General features: G+C 51.7%; 1 protein-coding gene across 1 annotated transcript in view; it reads right to left on the bottom strand.

Annotated features, from left to right (window-relative positions):
* Nucleotides 1-517: 517 nt before the first annotated feature.
* ZC3H18 (zinc finger CCCH-type containing 18) overlaps nt 518-20310 on the bottom strand; it is a 60483-nt gene continuing 40690 nt past the window's right edge. Inside the window, exons 9-18 of the mRNA XM_081032176.1 lie at nt 11703-11894; nt 10669-10794; nt 8131-8235; nt 6554-6697; nt 5987-6046; nt 4660-4820; nt 4218-4417; nt 3483-3576; nt 2167-2263; nt 518-1448 (exon numbers count right to left, since the gene is read on the bottom strand). Of these exons, the coding sequence (XP_080888302.1) occupies nt 1241-1448; nt 2167-2263; nt 3483-3576; nt 4218-4417; nt 4660-4820; nt 5987-6046; nt 6554-6697; nt 8131-8235; nt 10669-10794; nt 11703-11894 (1387 nt within the window). The 3' untranslated portion in view covers nt 518-1240. The remainder of the gene's footprint in view (nt 1449-2166; nt 2264-3482; nt 3577-4217; nt 4418-4659; nt 4821-5986; nt 6047-6553; nt 6698-8130; nt 8236-10668; nt 10795-11702; nt 11895-20310) is intronic.

Raw genomic sequence — 20310 nt, 5'->3', positions numbered from 1 at the left:
GCTCTCAGAACTGCTGACATTTCTTCTCTGCAGTGGACAGAGTGGTCCTGGGCCCAGGACTTAAGCTTAGCTATGTGCACAGCTGTGTGGCATCGGATGGCACATTTGAGGCTGAGTGGGGAACTGGCTTTGTGGCTGGGTGTTGGTCTGGCCTGAGGAGTGTCCTTTCTGATCTCTCTGGCCCAGGGCCCACTGCTGGGAAAGGCGGCCACCGGTTTTTGTTCACGAAGCCCAGCCAGGGCCAGTTCCACATGGAGACCAAGGTGCAGTGTTCCCTGGGGCCTGGTGCCTGGACTGGCCGGTGAGTGAGCAGTTGCTGTTCCTGGCTGGCAGCTCTCAGGGTGTCACACAGGGGTCTCTGGAGGACTCCACGTCCTCAGCCTCCTTCAGCCAGGGGCCACTAAATGCCAGGCAGGCCCAGTGGGTGTTGTGAGGTGGCTGGCTCCTGTGTCATGCGGAGGGCAGGGGATGGGGTGCCCCAGGCACATGCAAACATCACCATCAGGGTAAGACAGCTGCTTATCAAAATATTTTATTTTAGGAGACCCCTCAAAAAAAGACCCTCCACATTAGACAGACGCCCAACAATACCGTTGGCCTTTTCCTTCTTTTTTTTTTTTTTTTTTTTGGTCTTTTCTGTATTTTTTTTTCCTTTTGAAATCAACTAAAACAATTTGATGCTTAAAATAAAAGACAGGAAATATTTCCCAGTCAGACTTTTGTCAAGAATATATATATTTTTTGATCCTGGGGACAGGTAGGGCTGGGGAAGAGGCTGCTCAGAAGCATGGTGTTCCTGTCGACAGTAGGAAGAGCCGCGTGGTGAGGACACCACGCACAGCAGGTCGAGAACTCATCTGACTAACAGAGAAAAAGAAAACGGGGAGGAAAAAAGTATGGGGCAGCTGATGCGGGCATCTGGGACTTACAATTTACAGAAAACTATGTCACGTTCTTGCTTGGTGCTTGCTGTTTGCCTGTCTGTCTGGTGGGACCTCTGCTCTGGGAAGGGACTGATCAGGTACTTGGGAGAAGGCTGGGGGTTCAGCGTCATCTTCATTATGTGTGGCTTCTTTTCCAGCTGAGAAACTTTTTTTTTCTTTTTTAATTTTTAAAAAGAATCACAGCCAAAGTAAGACATTAAATGCAAAATCCAAAATGGCTGCGCTTATCCTATTTATAAAAACACGTGAGTCTCTGCCTCTGGTGGGGGGGGCCGAGCCCGAGCCTGCAGGGCCCACTACACTTTCCCAGGGATCTTAGCCCGCTTGCGAGCGATGGCGTCCTCTACGGCTTTGAGCTGTTTCAGGAGCTCCTCGCGCCGAGACAGCGTGCTGGCCTTCCCTGATTTGGTGCCGGTGGAGGTCGCGGTGCCGGCATCTGAGGCTTTGCCGGGCACACTCGTGACTTTGCTGGAGCTCTTGGACTGGGGTGATAACTGACGCTTCCTGCAGGGGTGGAGAGGCTGTTAGAAGGGTCCAAGTGCCTCTCTCTCTCTGCCACAAGCTTCCTGCCAGGCGGGAACACGAGGCCCAGTGCGGGGGCCTGCACCCTGTCAGCTGTCCCTGCCAGGCAGAAGGCACCCTCTCCCCGGTGTACAGAGCCCGCCCTCCCCTGGTGGATGAGTGTCCAGGGCTTAGCCTGGCATTCCGCTAACGTGTCTGTCCCTTCTGCTTTGGTCCTTGTGTGCACCTGCCCTCCGTGGTGAGGTGAAACCCCACACTGCTGACTTAGGAGGACCCCTGAGACCGTGGGGGCCCCCGGTGTGTGGGGGGAGTTGTACAGCTCCCTGTGTCCTGTGCCCCCCATGTCTTCCGTCACCCAGCCCTCGACCCTGAGCTGCACGATGCAGGTACACAGAGGAACTTGGAGCTTAACTTCCTGGGAAAAGGAAATTACTCTCCTACTTCCTGTGTCTGACATGGAAGGTAGGAAAAGAGCTGCGACCCATCTGTCCCCTCCCCTCCCCCACTTCAGAGGGTGAGCTGAGTGCCTCAGGCCATTTTTCATTCTAAGACGTCCTGACAGGACAGAGACATGAGTGGGGCCGCCCTCTTGCCTCCAGGTGTAAGCCCAGTATATTACCCAGCTGCCTCCGGGCCTGCCGATCCTTCCCAAGGCAAAGGAGCCCACACAGTAAGCCGGGGGCACACGCGGGATACTCACCGGTCTGGCAGGGCTACAGGAGCCTTGGAATTCTGGCCTCTCTGCCGCTCTGGCTTTGGGGAGCCCAATCTCCCACCTGACTTTCGGTCCCGAGAACCTGGGTGACAGGGTACAAGTTAAGAACAGGGTCCCAACCCCACACGTAACTGGGTGCACTCTTACTGGATGCCAGTGACCCCGTTCCAGTAGCAGCAGCTCAACAGCAGTTTCCTCATTTTTACAGGAAGAGGCAGAGGGCAGAGCGGATGAGAAAGGAGGGCGGAACACTGATCGTTTGAGTGAGGCCCTGGAAAACCCTGGACGCTGAACTCCAATATGGGTTCCAGGTTTCCAGAGCCAGCGTAGGAACAGACCACTGAGCTTTCACTCTCCAGTCAAAGAAAACAAAACCCTCTCTCCTTGCTCTGAAAAAACTCATCTTACGGGTCTTCAAAGGGGAACAAAAGTCATAGTAGTTTAAAAAATTAAAGCAAAATCAAGAAATCAGGAGCACTGGCTGCACTGCTGCTAAGTGAGTGCAGGGTCCCGAATGAGGTGGATGGGGGCAGGGGGGATGGTCGGTGCTTGGCGGAGGCAGATGGGCTCTAGAATGAATGAGGGTCAGCATGACCACCGCAGCGTCTATGCTTTGGGGGCAAGACCAGCCCTGGGCTCATGGCGGAGGCAAGTAGCATTCCTGCACTCCTGACGGGCCCTGGGACCTGCACACCCAGCTGCCTGGGGGTTTGGCCGGCCCCTCTGCCTTCTATTTCAGGGAGGAAAGATGACCTGGTGAAACTCAGGTTTTGCTTTACTTGTTAAAGCCAGACAGGAAGATGCTCCCCAAGTCATGGCGTGGGACCTGGGACCGCTGTGGGTCCCACAGTAAGACTGCTTTCACAGTAACACTGAGTCAGACTGTTTTAACAGTAACACCGAGACCCTGCCTGCGCTTGGTGCGCTGAAGTTCTCATAGCCTGGGGTGGAGTTTTCCAGAGGCCGTGTTTTGTGCTATCACAAGAGATAAGAACCCAGCCACTGTCTGTTAGCCAGATATTAAAGATTCGCGACAAAGAAAAAAACCAACGCCGCTCTTAACTTTTGTTTTCGGCAACAGTTATTTTTCATTAAAAATGTTATTTGTATTAAATATAGTGGCTTACTACTGTTATTTTAAAATAAGTATTAAAAATTGTTCATAGTTTTAACTTCTAATACAGTAAATATTGATAGATATAATCCCATGAGATGAGAAGTTCCTTGGGGTCCTTAATATTTTTAAAGAGCAGGTGTCTTAGCCCCTCTGCCCGTCGAGCCCCTGCAGGGACAGAGCTCACCTCGGTCTGGGGACAAGTTGGCCCGCTTCGCTGGAGGACTCTGCCTGTCCTTGTCTGAGGGCTCATACCGCTTCCTGCTCCCTTTATCAGCGGCCTGAAATAATGGAGGGAGCACAGTGAGGACGCATGGCCTGAGCTGTTGGCCACCAGGCGGAACACAGTGAAGGGAGCAGAGTGGTGACATCCTCACTCCCAGACCTGCTCTCTGCTCTTACAGGCCCTTCCTCTGGGCTCCCCCTTTGCCCACGTGGCCCCAAGTGCAGGCAGGGCCCACAGTTTTGGGGCCTTCATTCTCTGTAGCAAAGGTGCCAGCAGAGACGCTGTGCTCCCTGAGGGCTACAAGCCAAGAACAGGATCCTAGTGGTCTCAGCCTCTCGCTCTTTTAGTCCCATGGGGCCTTGGGGACATCAACTCACAGAGGCCAAGTTTGCTTTGCTCCCTGTCCCAGTGCTGCCCTGTGGGCACTGGCAAGCCCAGGCACAGGAAGGAGGGCCAAGGGTGCATGTTCTCAGGGGCAAGGGAAGCGCCCACTCCCACATGCGCTAAGGGAACCTGTCTACCCCCTGCCCATGCACCCCTCCATTTCTCACAGGGCTGTCTGTCAGGGCAGGAGGACGAGCAGGGGTGATATCCAGCCACCAAGTTTCAAAGGCCACTTGGCCCTCACTCAGTCTCAAGATGACCTTCGAGTGTGTAGTTTCCTGGAGCTCCCACCGGAAGTGCCTGCGGCCTCACCTTATTCAGCAGTGTCAACTTGATCTCCTTGTGGGCCACAAAGGCACCCTGCTGGGGCTGCCCAGGGGGAGCCTGCTGTGGGGTGGACGGCTGCTGGGTGGATTTCCCGCCTGTGGAAGGTTTCGAGGATTTGGGTGGTTGTGTGGACGAATCCCTTTTCCTCTTTTCCTCTTTAACGCCATCTTCCTTTTTAGATTTTCCTGTAGATGAGTAATGCTCGGTCATGCTCACCGACCTGGCATGGTGGTTTCCCTGCGCCACTTGGAGGAGGGGTGCGTCATCAGCCAGGGGATGGGTACACAGGGACGCCACTCGGAGGCCACCGCGACCTTGTGTGACTAGCTACACGCAGTGTCAACCAAGGCTACTTGTACCCTCTCTACACAAAGGAGCTGCCCCTCATGTGGAGTCACAAGGCACAGGATACAAGGAGCCCCTGTACCTTTCTCCTTCTTGGTCTGGGCTGGGGTGGGGGACCGAGAGCTGGCTGAGGACACGGGGCTGGCCAGGTCTGCGTACATGTCGTCCGAGTCCACACTGTGCACCGAGCTGCTGCTTGACGTGGCGCTAGACACCGAGGAGACACTGCTTACGCTCAGGGACCTAGACACACACAAGCCTGTTTGTATCCACATGCCCTGACGGCAAGACAGGCAGGGGCTGGAGGCCCCAGTGGGGGGTTTCTATGTCTACTTTCTCCAATTCCCATTTTTAAGGAACATGTACCCGTCAGTTTGAAATTTCAGAGGGGACTCTGGAGAGATTACAGGTGACACACAGTGAGGCACACTCGCATCACTAAGTTGAGGCCCCCTATTGTTTGCTGGGCAGGGACATGTGACTAAGTGTGACCCAAGAGGTGGGGACAAAATTTAGAGTCCGGTTAATGATGTACCACAAAGGGGGAGGGCATCAACCCAGCGCCATCAGACACTAGATCGCAGACTTCCTTAGCACATGGCGTGTCTCAGGAAAGCATGAAAATGCTGGCCAAGCTCATGGGTACTGGGTTGTCACAGCTCACGCTGCACAAGGACCCGAATGCCCAAAGCTGCCATGTCAGTTTCTGCTGAGTACTCTCTCCTATGCTGAGAAAGCACCAATCACTGTTTGCTCAGGTCGGCAGATGCTGGAGCAGGGGAGGGGGAAGGAAAGAGAACCCAATGACTTTTTAAAGGTTAGGTCTTTAAACCTATTTAGAAAGATTTAGGCAAATGTACATAAACCACCTGCTGCCTAGAAATAAAAGAGAAAGTTTGACTCAAGAAATCTAAGGACTGATTCAATACTGTCTTCTTTCTAAACAACGAAATAGCAGAATTCTTTTCTACTTATTCTTTTCTCAGATTTTTAAAAAAGTGGCTGTCCCCACCTGCCTCAGGCATAACAGACCGGGGCAGGACCCAGGCCTCCAGACGAGAACAGGCACGAGGGCCGATACTCCAGCCTCACTCAGACCTGCTGGGCTGGAAGCACCCTGGCTTCCTCAAGCCTGTCGGGCACTTGTGGGGACAGAGGGTGTCTGGGCCCCTCCACGTGCTGGGAGCTATTGGGCCAGGCTCCCTGCTATGTGAGCGTTAGTCCGTTCGCTCCTCCCCGTTCAGGTGCAGCCAGCCAGCCATGCTGCTCCTAACCGGCTCTTCGCCACAGGCCGCCTGAGGGAGAAGGATGCTCACAAGTGAGGCGACCTCTCCCCGGTTCCTGGACTCTGACTGAGAGGCAAGAGCAAGGGCAGAGGGGACTGGGGCCGGAGAGGTGCCAGCAATGACCTGGATCTGGAACTAGAGCCGCTGTAGCTGCTGCCGCTGCCGCTGCCACTGATGGTCCGCCTGCAACACAACCAAAAGTCCCGCCACTGACGTCTCTGCCGAATCGACAAAGGGAAGGTACACTCGCCTCAAAACCAGCTCAGATATTCTCTCCCCGAAACCACGGCTCATCATTGGCCTGATACAAATGTCTAACCAGTAACTTGCCAAAGACCTGGAAGTGGGTGGAGCTCGTTTTTTTTTAAGTACAACATTTTCTCAAAATAAAAACACTAAACTTCTCTTCAGCGTCCCCACTCCACCACTGCCTCTTTCCAGGGAAGGTTCTGGGTGCTGAGGAAGTGCCTTCCCTCCTCCGGTGGAGCAGTGGGGATGGGCAAACGCCTCCCATTGTACTCATGGGGAAACTGAGGCTCCATGAGGCAACATGACTAGCCAAAGCCCCACAGGTCAGGGACAGAATGGGTCCCTGGCCTCGACTGCCTTGCCTGGGAGTGCCTCTTCCCCCAGCCCTGAAACCAAACGTACAGATATCCCAGTGAGGGTCCCTGAGAGTGGTGTGCTCACCTCCTGGGGGGGGTCCGGGCTTGCCGCTCCCTCCTCCTGGCTTCCCGAGGGTCTCCTGGCTTGGCGGACTCTGGGGCGGGAGCAGTGGTCTTGGGGGCCTGTGGTGGTGCTGGAGGTGGGGCTGGCTTCTTCACCGCCTTCTCTCTGTGCCATGGGATGGAAGGAGGTCAGACCTGGTGGGGGGGCCCTGCCAATGACCTCAGGGTGTGTCAGTGGGGGAGGCCAGAGCAGCCGCTGATCCCGCATCACATCAGGCTCTCAGGATGTTTCTAAAGCTACTGAGCACCAGCCCTGCTTCCTGCTCACAGGCAGGAGCATGAGCAGGAGGTGAGTCGGCAGCAGGAAGACGGCTCCACCTGAGAATAGCTGAGAGCTGGTGCTGTGGTCCCCCAGACCTCCTGCCCCGAATGTGGGGGTGGCTCCGCGAGGGTACCCGAGGGCACACTCACGTGTGGAAACCACACTGCAGTTAAGAAAACAGCTACCAAAGCTTTCCTTCACTGCCCGTGTGGGGAAACACTCAATTGTTTTAGTGGCTCTGAGACTCCCGACTCAGGGAGCACACAGCACGCACCTATCAGAGACCCTGTCAACAAGTGACATCAGCAGGAAACAGAGTCTTGGGTGAAAGCAAGCTGCTGAGCAGCGCGCTGGGGGTGGATGAGAAATGCAGAAATGAAAGTGCATCCTGTGTGACTGCGAAGCCGCTGCAGGGGTTACAGCATCTGCACTATGTGGCCTCACATTCGTTAAACTCACTGAATGGTACCATTTAGATAGACGTGGTGCACCGGACGTAAATTATACCTCCATACCATTCATGTAAAAAAGTGAGCTGCTCCGGATTCCCTCAATGTTTCTGAGGCCTTATTATCTCACTCTGTTCAGGATGACAAATCTATAGGATAAGAGCTTTTCAGTGCCTGCCACGCACTGGTTTTGGGGCTATTTCCTGCTAAACGAGTAACAACCTGTAAGAACAAGTCAGAAAGCAGGGCCTGCGACAGTGGCAGGGACAGGCGTGCAGGGTGCCCACAGGCTGCCCTGCCCCTCAGGTGGCAGGATGAAGTGCCTGGCTGAGACACTGCAGGTTAAGTGCTGTGCTGTTGGTGTAAAAAGTTCTAGACGTTTCAAACTTTCCCCATTAGTCACATCTACTGAGAAGGATCAATGTGACCAACTCCAGGAACAGCAAAGAAGGTGAAGGTGAGGCAGAGCCTTGCAGGCTGCTCCTTTCCAAGCATCGCAGACAGAGCCCCAGGGCAGAATGAGGTGGGACCCCCCCCATCTCCTGCCCAGTAAGAGCGGAACCAGGGGGCTGTGCTGTGCTCGCTCTGAACCCCAAGGAGCGCCATCACCACACTCCGTACTGGAGCACAGGCGTGGCATATGGCCCCGAGGTCCGCACGCTGGGAAGTGAGGCCAAGCCTGCGCCCTGCAGCCTCCAGAGCCCGATTCCCTGCGCTCTGCCCACCTCCAGGGGTCCTGTCTCCAGTTCTCCTGGGGCTTCTCCATAGACATGAGAAGGAGGGAGAAGGCTACAGGCTGCCAGCCTGGCCTGACCGCTGGGCACTTACCCTGCTTTCCCGGGAGGCGGAGCTGGCTCCCCCTTGGTTCTGACAGAAGGTCTGTGTGGGGAAGGCGTTGGAGATGGGGACGGGGATGAGGAAAAGGACCGGGACCTACGGAATAAACAGAGGTGTGAGGAGGGCGTGCCATGGTGCCGTGGTCCGAGGCTGCGCACACAGGAGATGCCGCCCCAGAGTCAGAGAAGGCCACTTGTTTCCACCTGTTTGCGTCAAATGTAAAATGGCTTTCAGACAGTTCTGGGTTGTTCTGTAAAATACACTGCCAGAGAGGAGAGTGCTGAGAGGACAGATAGTAAGCATGCTGGTGAGTCCTCCTGAGGCCCTGGGAACCGTGTGGGCAGGATAGGACGGCACAGGCTCTGCTGTCCATGCTACGAAACCCCAACAAGGAGACACACAGCCTGACCGGGCATGGCAGCATGGGCAACAGGGAAGGCCAAGCAGGGCACCCGAGACCCAGGTGGCTGCAAGGTGGGGGCGGTGAGGGTGGCCCCGACTTGGCCGGCAGCACAGGCCCGCAAGTAGAGGTGACAGTGCTGTGAGGTAGAGGCTGACCTGGCCCGGGGCGTGTTCCAGCTGAAGGACATTGTGCTGAGCTCAATGTGGACACAAGCTGCAGGTGTCAAGAGGGTGGACAAAGCGCCAGGAAGGGGGCCCTGGCGTGGAGGAGTTCACGGAGGCAGGCCCTGGCCAGGCTGCTGGCCCCACTGTCCCGGGATTCGCACGACGTCACACAGGAGGCAACCCTTTAAAAGGCTCATGGGTTTGCTCATCTTTTCCCTACTTAGAAACTGTCACGTGAGATTTCCGACGTTTTCAGCCAGGCAACACCAACAGCTAAGTGCAGGCTCCTGCAGTCACACGAGCTGCGATGAATGAAGACAGAGCCGCACAGGAGAAACGCCCGTTTCTCCTCCTGTCCTCACACTTGCTGCTCTTGCTGGGCGGCCCACAGGACACAGGAATGCCAGGTTCCCTTCCAAGAAGCTCACGCAACACTGCAGCCCCGTGTGGGTCACCTTGGCCCCACACCCATCCCTCAAAAGGCGGCTGCAGAGCCAATGCCCACATGGGTGCTACAGGACAGTCTGCTCATGTCCTCAGGGACTGCGTGGGTCTGCCCAGGAGCAGGCCAAGGCGTGGAGCTGGGGAAGAGGTCTGCTGAGGGACGGACACTGCCACGGGTCCCAGGCCCACGTCAGCACAGTATGAACATAAGCCACTGGAAGGTTAAGTGGTGAAGAAAGTGCACCTAATTTTGTGACAATGGCTAAGCGGTTCATGTCCAAACAGGAAATAGTCTGCAGCTTACGAGGCGAACAAACTGGTTTGGGACACAAGGCTGGGTCCTGAGTCGAGTTTCTTTAGAACTGGGTGACGAGGAGGCCAAGCATCCCTCTTGGGGTCCACCTCCTGGAAGGGCAGCTGGGTTCCTGCTGACTCTCCTGCTTGCCGCTGACGCCCCCACCGTGCCTTACTCAGCAGGAAGGGCCTGGCAAGCCTGCCGGGCTGACACCGGGTCTCTCTCTGGCTGTTTGTAATCTTGGTCCTTGTCACAGCGTCACCAGGCCTGTCCCTGATCTCAGAGACTACAATGCCATGGGGCTTTCTTCCCAGTCTCTCCAGGGTCAACGGCACATGCACAGGAAACATGGTAGGTAACCCCACAACACTGTGATTTCCCAAACTTCCCAATTTCCCAGCTTTGCTTCAGGCATCTCCCCACAGCTCACAGCCTTGTTTCTTAAATAAAGCCACATACGAGGTCTCACCCATTGTTGATACTCTGATCGATGTCTTTTCAATCTTCCACGTCACCTCCTACAGGCAGCACGCCATGACTGCCCATGACTGGCAGCCCTGGGTACTGCTTAACTCCTGGCAGGAAGGTTGTGAGGCCCCAGGGCTCACAGCTGACCCTGTAGACTCCCTTAGGTAGAGGTCTGCTTTTTTTTTTTTCAAGGGTATTGCTCTGCACAAGATTCAACATTCATGGAAAACAGGTCCCACCTATCACCTATTTTGTTTGTTCCACAGCCCACTTAAAATGTTAACTTCATAGTCAATTCAATAGCTTCCACGATCTAATGCTGTTCTAATTCTTTCTACAACTGTCCTAAAGTAAGACTGGCTGCCAGGAAGGGGTGCCACTGTGGGGCGACAGCTAACTGCAGGATGAACTGGTCCGTTTATTCCCAAAACATCTGGTGATAAGCTTCCCAAAGACTTGTGTGTGTGGAGAGTGTGCGTGTGGGTCTCTGTGTGTGTGTTGCCTTGGGATTCTAGCACACCCAAACACCAGGCCAGCGTAGGTGCTGTTTCTGAACCGCCTCCCAACGCGCACCCGCAGTTTGTTAGCTGGTTGGCACCCTGCCATGTTGTCTTCAGAATTTACCATGACACAGGTGACTTGGTTAGACTGTTCTGACAACAGTATCTGGAAGAACACCGTCCGCAGAGACCTGCCATCACATGGGCCACACCCAGGTGCCCCAGTTCACTGTGCCCGCCAACCCTGGGGTGTACCTGGACCGGCTGCCTGAGAAGGAGCTGTGTCTGGAAGACCGGCTGGAGTAGGAGCTGTAGGATGAGGATGGGGACCGCGACCGGGACGAGCCAGAGCCCGAGTAGGACGAGGACCGTGAAGATGACCTAGAGAGCCGAGGGGAAGAGAGGAGAGGCTGGGCCTTCCTAACCCCACCCGCCCACTGGTGCTGGGCCTCAGGTGCCAACACTGATGACATGGCCACACTCGTACCCCTTGCCACACACCCCCCCGATGTACCCCACACACTCACCCCCCCCATGCCCCCCACACACTCACACACACCCCCTTCAGACACCTTTGTGGACATGCTGCAGTCCCACCCCCTCTGGCGGCAGTGGTATTTAGAAAGCGAGACCTGCATGCTGGGTGTCTGTGTTGCTGTGACAGAACTCCCAGGCCCTCAGTGGACGGAGCCAGGACATGTGTGCCTACGTGCAGCGGAGTGTCTAACCACACACACGCGCAAGAGTTTTCCTACATCTGTCCATCTGTGCGTGTGGTGAACCCTGAATCCACATTGGTACCTCCAGGCCCCACCTAACACCCCGACTGCCCTGGCTGCCCCATTTCTGATCTGTAATGCCTTTCTCTAATGGAGATACCCAGCTCTCACCATCCACGACTTCCTCACTTGTTTGTTCAGAGCTAGTGTACACACAGGTTTCAAAGCTGTTACCCCCAACTTGCAGGAGAAACAGATGGACTGTATAGAGAGTGAAGCTGCTGGTCACTCCTCAGGGCATCTCCCAGGGTGACCCAGGCACGCTTTCTCCCCTTGCTGACCACCCCCACCTCGGCTCACTGGCCAGGTCGGTGTTCTCTGGGTCGCCCACATCCTAGCTGATCTCCACATGTGCAGTCTTGCTGCTGACGCTCCAGCACTCACAATTACTCAGTAAGTCTCGGCTACACTTCAAACGCCCATCTCATTACCGACTCAGCCCCAGGCAACGAGGGCACATCACCCCGGTGGTATTTATGAACAGCCACTCGCACTAACCGGCCTCCTTACCTGGAGGAATTGGAGGCAGAGGCTGATGAGGCTGATGTTTTGCGACGCCTTCGTGCTCGGCTAGGGGAGACTGATAACCCGAGTTTCTTCTTGGGAGACTTAGACCGTCGCCAAGGGTCCTTCCATTCGTCTGCTCGCTTCACCTGTGGCCCGGTGGAGGCCGTCTCCTTCTTTGGTGGCTCAGCTTGCCGGCTAAAATCACAGAGGTGTTAGCAATTCCTGGGCCACCTTCCATATGACAGTATCGCTATTTGGTGAAAGAAACTTGAGAAGTGAGATGAGGACACAATTGGCTTATTTGAGGAATGTCTGAACAACAAAGTGTCATCAGAAGAGGTTGCAGACATTCCACCTACTACAAAACTTACCTTGAACAAGACAAGCAGAGCTCTCTCCATAAGTGGTTTCCACTCACACGTGTCTTTTTCAGGGGAAGAGTCATCTTTCCCCTTCACGGTACCTAACCATATTGGTGTTTCCTGTTTTGGGTGTAATAATTTATTGAATTCCTGTCTTCCTCACTATACTGCAAGCTCTGGGAAGGACAGGAATGGAGTTGGCCTCACCTAACATATTCTCTCTACAGCTGGCACACAGTAGGTGCACAATACTTAGGAAATTAAAGGGTAATGAAGTATTTTTTGTTGTCAAATGCATTAGAACTTTTGTCAGTTATCAAGCCTAAGTCTCAAACATTTCCTTTGTTCTGACTTTGGTTTAAGTGGACTGGTTTAATTCACCCAGAGAACATCCTGATTAAAACCGCAGACAGAGAGATAAGAGAAAGGCCCAGAGAAAGTCACAGGTGCTCCTATACAATAGCCATTAACTGCAAGTGTCCAGACTGAGGGCTGGTGGGCTGGTGAGAGGAGACTCTGCCAGGCTCGGTGGCAATTCCTCGCAAACCCTGGCTGGGCAAGGAAGTGCTGATTACAGGTAGACAGATGAGACTAACTGTAAATGAATCAAGGCCTAAACGTGAAAACCACACATTGCACTGGAGAACCCGGGAGGGGAGGAAGGTGGCGGTCACCAAGTCCTGACTGTGGGAGCCCGCTTGCCCCTGCCCGGGTGGAGAGCAGGAGGCTCAGCAGCCCTTCGGAGGAGGTTCAGCACCAAGCCGGGTACCCCTCGTCCTGAAGAAATACCCACAAATCTAGACATCCCCACTTAAACGTGAGCTCATTCGCAGAGTCCCATAACCATTACCAACAGTTTGTTTGATATGATGGTATCTGCTGGCCCTGTGATTTTTTTTTAAACTTTTATTTTTGTTAAGTGTGTTTTTCCAGGACCCATCAGCTCCAAGTCAACTAGTTGTTTCAATCTAGTTGAGGAGGGCGCAGCTCGCAGTGGCCCATGTGGGGATCAAACCGGCAACCTTGTTAAGAGCCAACTGAGCTAACAGGCTGCCCATGATTTTTTTTTTCTTAATTAAAAATATTACATAAGTGCATTGGAAAATTTTTGGAAAATATAGAAAGACAAGGAAATCAAAATCCTGTTATCTCGCTCCCCAGGGACAGCCAACGTTTAGCATTTCTGTATTTTCTTTCCGCCTCTTTTCTTTTCCACGATGCACACTCACACGTGAGCTCACACTCACTCTAACCACAGCTGGGACCTGCCTGTGACTGCTCAGTCGGCAGTGGGCGCATGTCTTCCCACATTGTCCATTTCTTGATTGTGTGACAATTCACTCAGGTGTTACATAACCTGAACATTTCTACACTGTTAGCTGTTTCTAACTTTAAAAAAACATACAAACAACATTCAAACGACCCTTTATATATAAATCTCATGGACACCTTGTTTATTTAAGGAGAAATTCCTAAGAAGTGGAACCTAAGAAGTGGGTCAAAGGAGAGGCATTTTACAGGTCTTTGGTGTATTGGCAAACATTTTCCCCAAAAGTAAAACCAATCTATACTCATCCTGCAGTCGGAGGTGCCCCCTTGACCTCATCCTCCACAATGCTGGGCTCCTGGGTTACCAGTGAAATACCACAAGCACCACCAGACAAAAATCCTGGCAACTGCACACGCAGAAACAGGCTCCTGTTTGTTTTGAGCTGTACCTCCAATGGCTGGAGGGCTGTGTCCTCTGGGCCTCCTGGCGCCTGTGAATTCTGGTCGTCTGCCTTGTTCTTGGCCAGTTTTCTAGTAAGCTCTTATATTTTGAAGAATTGGAACCCTTTCCCAGGCTAATTGCTTTTTGTAGTTTTTTGTAGATTGACACCCAGAGCATAAATCGTCAAATCAATTCCTTTTCCTTTTCTCGTATAGTTTTCTTTTATGCTTGTAGAGCCCTTCTCCATTCTAAGTCATATTCACTTGCATTTTCCTTCTAGTTGATCTAGAGTTTCTTTCCTGCAGCACTGGCTAACCAGCTTCTTTCCCAAATGGTTTATGATGAGATTTCACCTTTGATGTATATAAATTCTTATTCTGAGGGAGTGCTCATAGGTTGTGCTCTCCTGTTAATCATTGTCTCATTCTAGAAACATATCTGCAAATAGGTCCCCAACATACAGACGGTCCCCCAATTACAATGGTTTGACTTAAGATTCAACTTCATGACGATGCGAAAGTCATACACATTCAGTAGAAACTGTACTTTGAATTTTGATTTTTTTCCCCAGGCTAGTGATATTTGGTACAATGTTCTCTCGTGATGCTGGGCAGCGGCAATGACCCACGATCACGAGGGCCAACAATGGATCCTCTGGGGTATTCACTGTGTTAGATGATTTTGCCCAACTGTAGGCTGACTTAATGTGTTCTGAACGCGCTTAAGGCAGGCTAGGCTGAGCTATGATGCTCAGTAGGTTAGGTGCATTAAATGCATTTTCAACTTACAGTAGGTTTATCGGGACGTAACCCCATTGTAAGTCGAGGTGTCCCTGTAGTTAAAATGCCTGCTGCTCTTCATTTTCAAAGATTACTTGGTACATCTTACCTATCTTTACCCACAGAAGAACTTCAGCGACATAGTCAGGCCCTGCTCCCCCAGTCCCACTGGGCTTTAGATTAAAATGTTATTAAACTTACTAACAGAATCTTGCCATTTATTCATGTCTTCTTTTATGGGTGTAAGCAAAGGGTAACAGCTTTCTTCATAAAAGGTCCTGACTTTCTGGAGTAGATTTTTAGTTATTTGAATTCTCCACCACCAGCATCTCAGCATCTTGGCTTATACCTGGTTTTGCTGTGACCAGCATCTAGTTATATTAGATCATTAACATAAAAACCATTGCCTGTTGATATTTTCAGAACTGTTCAATCTACCCACTAGCAAGTTCCATGCCTACTATTTGCCAAGAGCCGTATACCAGGAGCAACACCCAACACTTAAAACTGCCCTAAGGACACACTAAATTGAGGGACAAAATCCTTGTTACCTCAGCCCAAACCCCTATAGCTACTGCCACATAAGCTCATAAACGTGTCCTCCTGGAAAGGTAATCCGGGAAGGAAGTGAAACCTGTCTGATGGTTCCAGCCTGCCGCAGGCCATCCGGGAAGTGCTTTCACCTTTATACTTCCTGTGTTATTCTCAACCTAAAATACAACAGGGAATGCAACACCTTGGTCACCAGGTCTTTCATTAGTCATCAGAGTGGCCCAGTTTTGTCAACCTGCAGCCCTCCTACCAGGTAATATGGGAGAGCCACCTCACTATAGAAATTTAGTCTCCTTTTCCTTCGTTTCCTAGTTCCTTAGCCCCTGGCCTTGATTCCTCTTCTAATCAGTTTCTGAATCTTACACTACAGATTGCTCCTAGCCTGCATCACAGAATGTCTCTCAGATAACTACTTAAAAGCCTGTGACTTCCCAACGTCCCCAAAGCCATTCCGGATCCCCCAGGCCAGTGTACTTGTTGATTGCTCTTTCCAACCCATTCTGGGCCCAGCTCTTGGACAACTGATGCCACCTGAATGACTGGTTGAATGGCCACAGGCTCTACAGAGCTAATGGATTTATTAATTAAAATCTATTTTTCCTCATTCCGGGGCCTTGGCGATACAGAGGACACCCCAGCAAGATTGCCAGCCCCAACCAAAGAAGCCAGGCGGATCTCGGATCTTGAGACCCTGTCCTCTCATCTGAGGTCAGATGGGGCAAGAGTTCCGTGAATCCCCCAATAGGTAGGGACAGCGCTACACCCCTGCCCAGCAGGAAGCAGATACAGAAACACAGACCTTCTGTCCCTCAATTTCCCATAGAGATTTTATGGGGATCACGTCTCTGAAGGGGAAAACCAGGCAGGCAGTTAGATATAGGCATCGGGTCTCTGCATTACTGCCCAAAAGACCTCCCCTCTTTGTCCAAAACTTCCCCTTTTCATTGTAAACAAATGGGTACAAGATACCCAACTAGATCAAACCGGCCACTCACACCTGCAGTCTAAAAAGATGAGGTAATAGCCTCGTGTCAATCAAGTGGTCCCATGCCCAGAAAGGAACAGCCCACTCTAGAGAAAAAAAAGGATAAAAACCCCAAGTCCTCGCCAGTCAGGCTCTTTTTGAGCCCGGGCCCTTGACCCCTTTGGGCCTTTTTGCCTTTTGAGCCTCTTCTTTTTGCTCGGCCCACTCCAAACTCTTTGGAGCGCACTTTTTCTCCTAATAATGTCACCTTGGGCCTTGAGCCATTCTCTACTGCTCGGGTTCGCTTCTATTTCTTCGAAGTGTACTGTCTCTTCTAATAAACTACTCTTTCACCACTTTATTTCTGTGTCTCGTTCAATTCTTTGCTCAAGACGTCAAGAACCTGGACATGGCGCTGAGGAGGACTCACTCTCCGGTAACATAGGGAGAGAGAAACAGATGGAAATTAAGGGAGTGATTCATGAAGCAGCCATGACCTTACTGAAAGTTCTTGCTGTCGTGATGGAAAAGGAGAAAACATGCTGTACTCTGTCCTCATCATAGTTGGAAAAGAAAACCACTTGAGGCCACAGAGAGGTGGCCAACGCAGGCCTCCATAAGCTTTTAAGAGTCAACGCTTCCTTACCAGGAAGAATCTCTCACTAACTCTGGAGACTATGGGTTTCCAAATGAGCTGGCTCCTTTAACAGGCCTGGAGGTGTCCCTAAAGTCTCTCATTCTCTGGGCTTGTGCCAGGGGTGGGCCTGAACTCTGCCATCACCCCCAGAGTCAGCCCTACACAGATGGAGCCAACAGCTGGCGCCACTTTCCCTCTGAAGGGCCAGTACCAGGCCTGGCAGTGACCCCAGTTTAAAAAGTGAAAATAGGGCGGCTGGATGGCCTCGGTTGGAATGCGAGCTCTGAGCAACAGGGTTGTCGGTTCGATTCCCACATGGGCCAGTGAGCTGCGCCCTCCACAACTAGATTGAAGACAATGAGCTGCCACTAAGCTTCTGGAGGGGCGGCCGGATGGCTCAGTTGGTTAGAGCACAAGCTCTTAACAACAAGGTTGCTGGTTCAATTCTCACATGGGATGGTGGGCTGCGGCCCCTGCAACTAGGATTGAAAATGGCGACTGGAGTTGGAGCTGAGCTGCGCCCTCCACAACTAGATTGAAGGACGACTTGGAGCTGATGGGCCCTGGAGAAACACACTGTCCCCCAATATTCCCCAATAAAATTGATTAAAAAAGTGAAATTAAAAAATACATGAATGAATAGTATAGGTGATTCCTGGATATGGCCAATCATGCAGTGGGCACAAGAATGAGGTAAGTTTAAGGAGCACTCCGTGTCCATGAGTCATTCTGCCAACCACCAAAGTCAAAGATGAATGAGCCGAGTCCCAACTGGTTTCTCTCCCCCGACTTGGGGGACCCAAACCAGGAAGAAATGGCTTTAGACTTGGATGCAGAACTTAAATCAGCTCTTTTAATGGCAGATGTTTTGGAAAAAATGACTAAATTAACAATCAATAACAAATTCATTAAAAATTCTATTTGGGAAAAATGTTCATATGACATTGGGAAAAAGCGGGGGAAGAAGCAAAACCTGTATGCTCCCCAACTCTCACACACATGCGGTGTGGGAGTGTGGCCAAGCTCTAACAGCGGCAGGCATCTCTAGGCCATCTTTTCTTCCTTACTTTTCTCTTTATTCTTTCAGAAGTTTTCCAACCTTTCCTAAATCATCATGGTTTAAATTATTACAAGAAAACGTTTATATAAAATGTTTTTCCATTTCTGCAAAGCAAATCTTTCAATACTGTTGACGAGTGCACACTATTCACTGGTTTTAGTGACATGTTCTCATGTCTTACAGGAAGCTCAAAGGAGAAAGAAGGTGGTGCCCCTGCCCACTGATCTCAGGCTCTGGAGTGGAAAGTGGCTTATAAAGGGCACCCTGTCGAGGACATGAGTCCTTAACTGTCTCTAAAGGCAGCACCACCAGGGACAGCGGAAGCTGCCCTGCGCACAGCAGCAAATGAAACACAGACCCAGTTAGGAAGGGACAATAACTAAGAACAGGGCTTAGGCCGATGTGCCCTGGAAACCCTGGTGAGGCTGGCATCTCCGACCACCCAGGTCCCCCGGTGGTCAGACAGGTCTGCTGGGCTGCGGGGTTGCGGTCATGCCGGTGCCTTGGGCCGATGGCAGAGAAGTCAGGCTGTACTGCTTTCTGAGAGCCCAAGATACCTGAGGCTGAAGCCTTTCTCTCACTGGATGACAACACCCCCGAAGAGAGGCGGGAAAAATAGGGATCAACTGCATCCAAACAGAAAACAGCAGGCTTGCCACCCACTAAAGCCCTGTGTGCAGGTGAGCCACGTAACAAGTTGAAGACGTGACAGGGGAAAAAACCCAGCTGAATGGAAACAGTTGGTAAGAGAGGACCTCAGTCAGGAATACTGACATCAAGAGCTGGCTGACCAGTTTGGGATTTGCATAAACACTTCTAAACATACAGGGGGAAAAAACCCTCCAGTAACCTCTGACGGAGGAAGTGGCCTTCCCCAGGCGCAGCTACCACACAATCTTATCACCCGGTCCCCGGTCCTTTGTTCAAGGCCACAGAGAGACTCCAAGGGACAGAGGTCAGCTGTCCTACGGCTGTCAAAGAGAAATGTCATAGTAAAACACAACAAAGCGTTCCTGAGTCAACTCGGGACACGCTCACATCTTACATCAGCACAGAGGTGTTAGTGCCGATGATGCAATGTGCTCAAAACATGTCTGGAAACTCCGACCTGGGTGGCTGCCAGGTTTGGGGTCAAAGGTAATAAAAGATAAAAAGGATGAAGGTTCTTCTAAAATCAAAAGGGTTAAACATGTAATAAAGATACAGGAAAAGGGGGAAAAAAGATACAGGAAACTCGAAGCACGTGGATTTCCTCTTAACTGAACTCACTCACACTCATGTCTGGAGAAGCCTGTCAGCAGTTCCTCTGCTATTTCATCGGAGAAGCCTCGTGGAGCATTATACTCTGCTCACTTCCGTTAGCACCGAGCTTCTGCTCAGTGGGTCCTGAGTGTGCTAGGGGCTGCCACGCCCCCTTCCTGGACTGGGGGGCGTCCCTCCTGCCCCCAAGTGCACCCTGCTCCACACTGCACGAGGAGGAGGCTCCTGTCCCAGCGCACCCGAGGGCATGCCTGCTACAGAAGAAACTGAGTCCCAGTAATCGACACTCCCTCCTGCAGGCCCACCTGGAATGCAGTCCTTCGCATTCCCCATCCAGGACTATCCTTGCGTTTTATGATCCACCCCGCCGGCTGTAACCCCTCCTCCAAACTCCGCTGCGCTGTGTGGCTCTGTCTTAGGGACCCACACACAAGTAAGAATGTGATCTAACTTGTATTTCCTATTCGTATTTCCCAACTCTGCGTCCCTCACAGGACCGAGTAAAAGGCCTACAGCACACGCCAATGCATGCTGAATCAGTGAGGCCCAGAGCAAGTCCCAGAACCCTGCCAATTCCAGAGCCCAGAGTCCGGCCCTGAGCAGATGGCCCTGGGCTATCCAAGGGCCCGTGGACTTATACTACGGGCTGCCATTGCGGGCGACAGTCCTTCCAAGGGAGGCTTGAGGAAGTGGGGGGCAGGATAGGCTTTCCCCAGCCAGAGAGGCATTCAGAGATGACAGAACCATCACTTTAATCCTCAGATTTTGAAAACATATTTGAACTTGATAACGAGGTAAACCTGAGAGAAATGTAACTGCTAACAAAGGTGACACTTACGATCCCACTCACATTTTAATTTCGGGATGAATAGAAAGAAAAATAATCTGTACTGTTTCAAGTGGTGGGCAGGTATCATCAAGATTTCCTTTCCAAAGTGAGGGTCTGTCATTCAAATACATTTTCTGAATTTCTAAGACTATGAACCTTGCCCTAGGTTCTTTATTTCTTCACTTCCCACCCTTGTTCTCCAGTGAATACACAGCTATGATTGTAAACGGAGTAAGGCTCAGACAGGCTCGAGAATGCTTCTAATTCAGGATTGTATTTGTCTTCATTTGTACGTACCTAATTCCTACCCATATCAGATGTCTATACTTAGCTTTGAATACACGAGAGACCACTATCTTCATCTTTATCAAATAGTTGGGCAATTTCTGGACAATTCAGTGGGTAAGGAGTCAAGAAGTTAAACAGAATATACTTTTTCTTCCTGGGCAAAATGACT

This window comes from Rhinolophus hipposideros (assembly GCF_964194185.1).
Source record: "Rhinolophus hipposideros genome assembly, chromosome: 21".
Lineage (NCBI taxonomy): Eukaryota > Metazoa > Chordata > Mammalia > Chiroptera > Rhinolophidae > Rhinolophus > Rhinolophus hipposideros.
The sequence above is the reverse complement of the archived record's forward strand: the minus strand, read 5'-3'. Positions and strand labels throughout refer to the sequence as shown.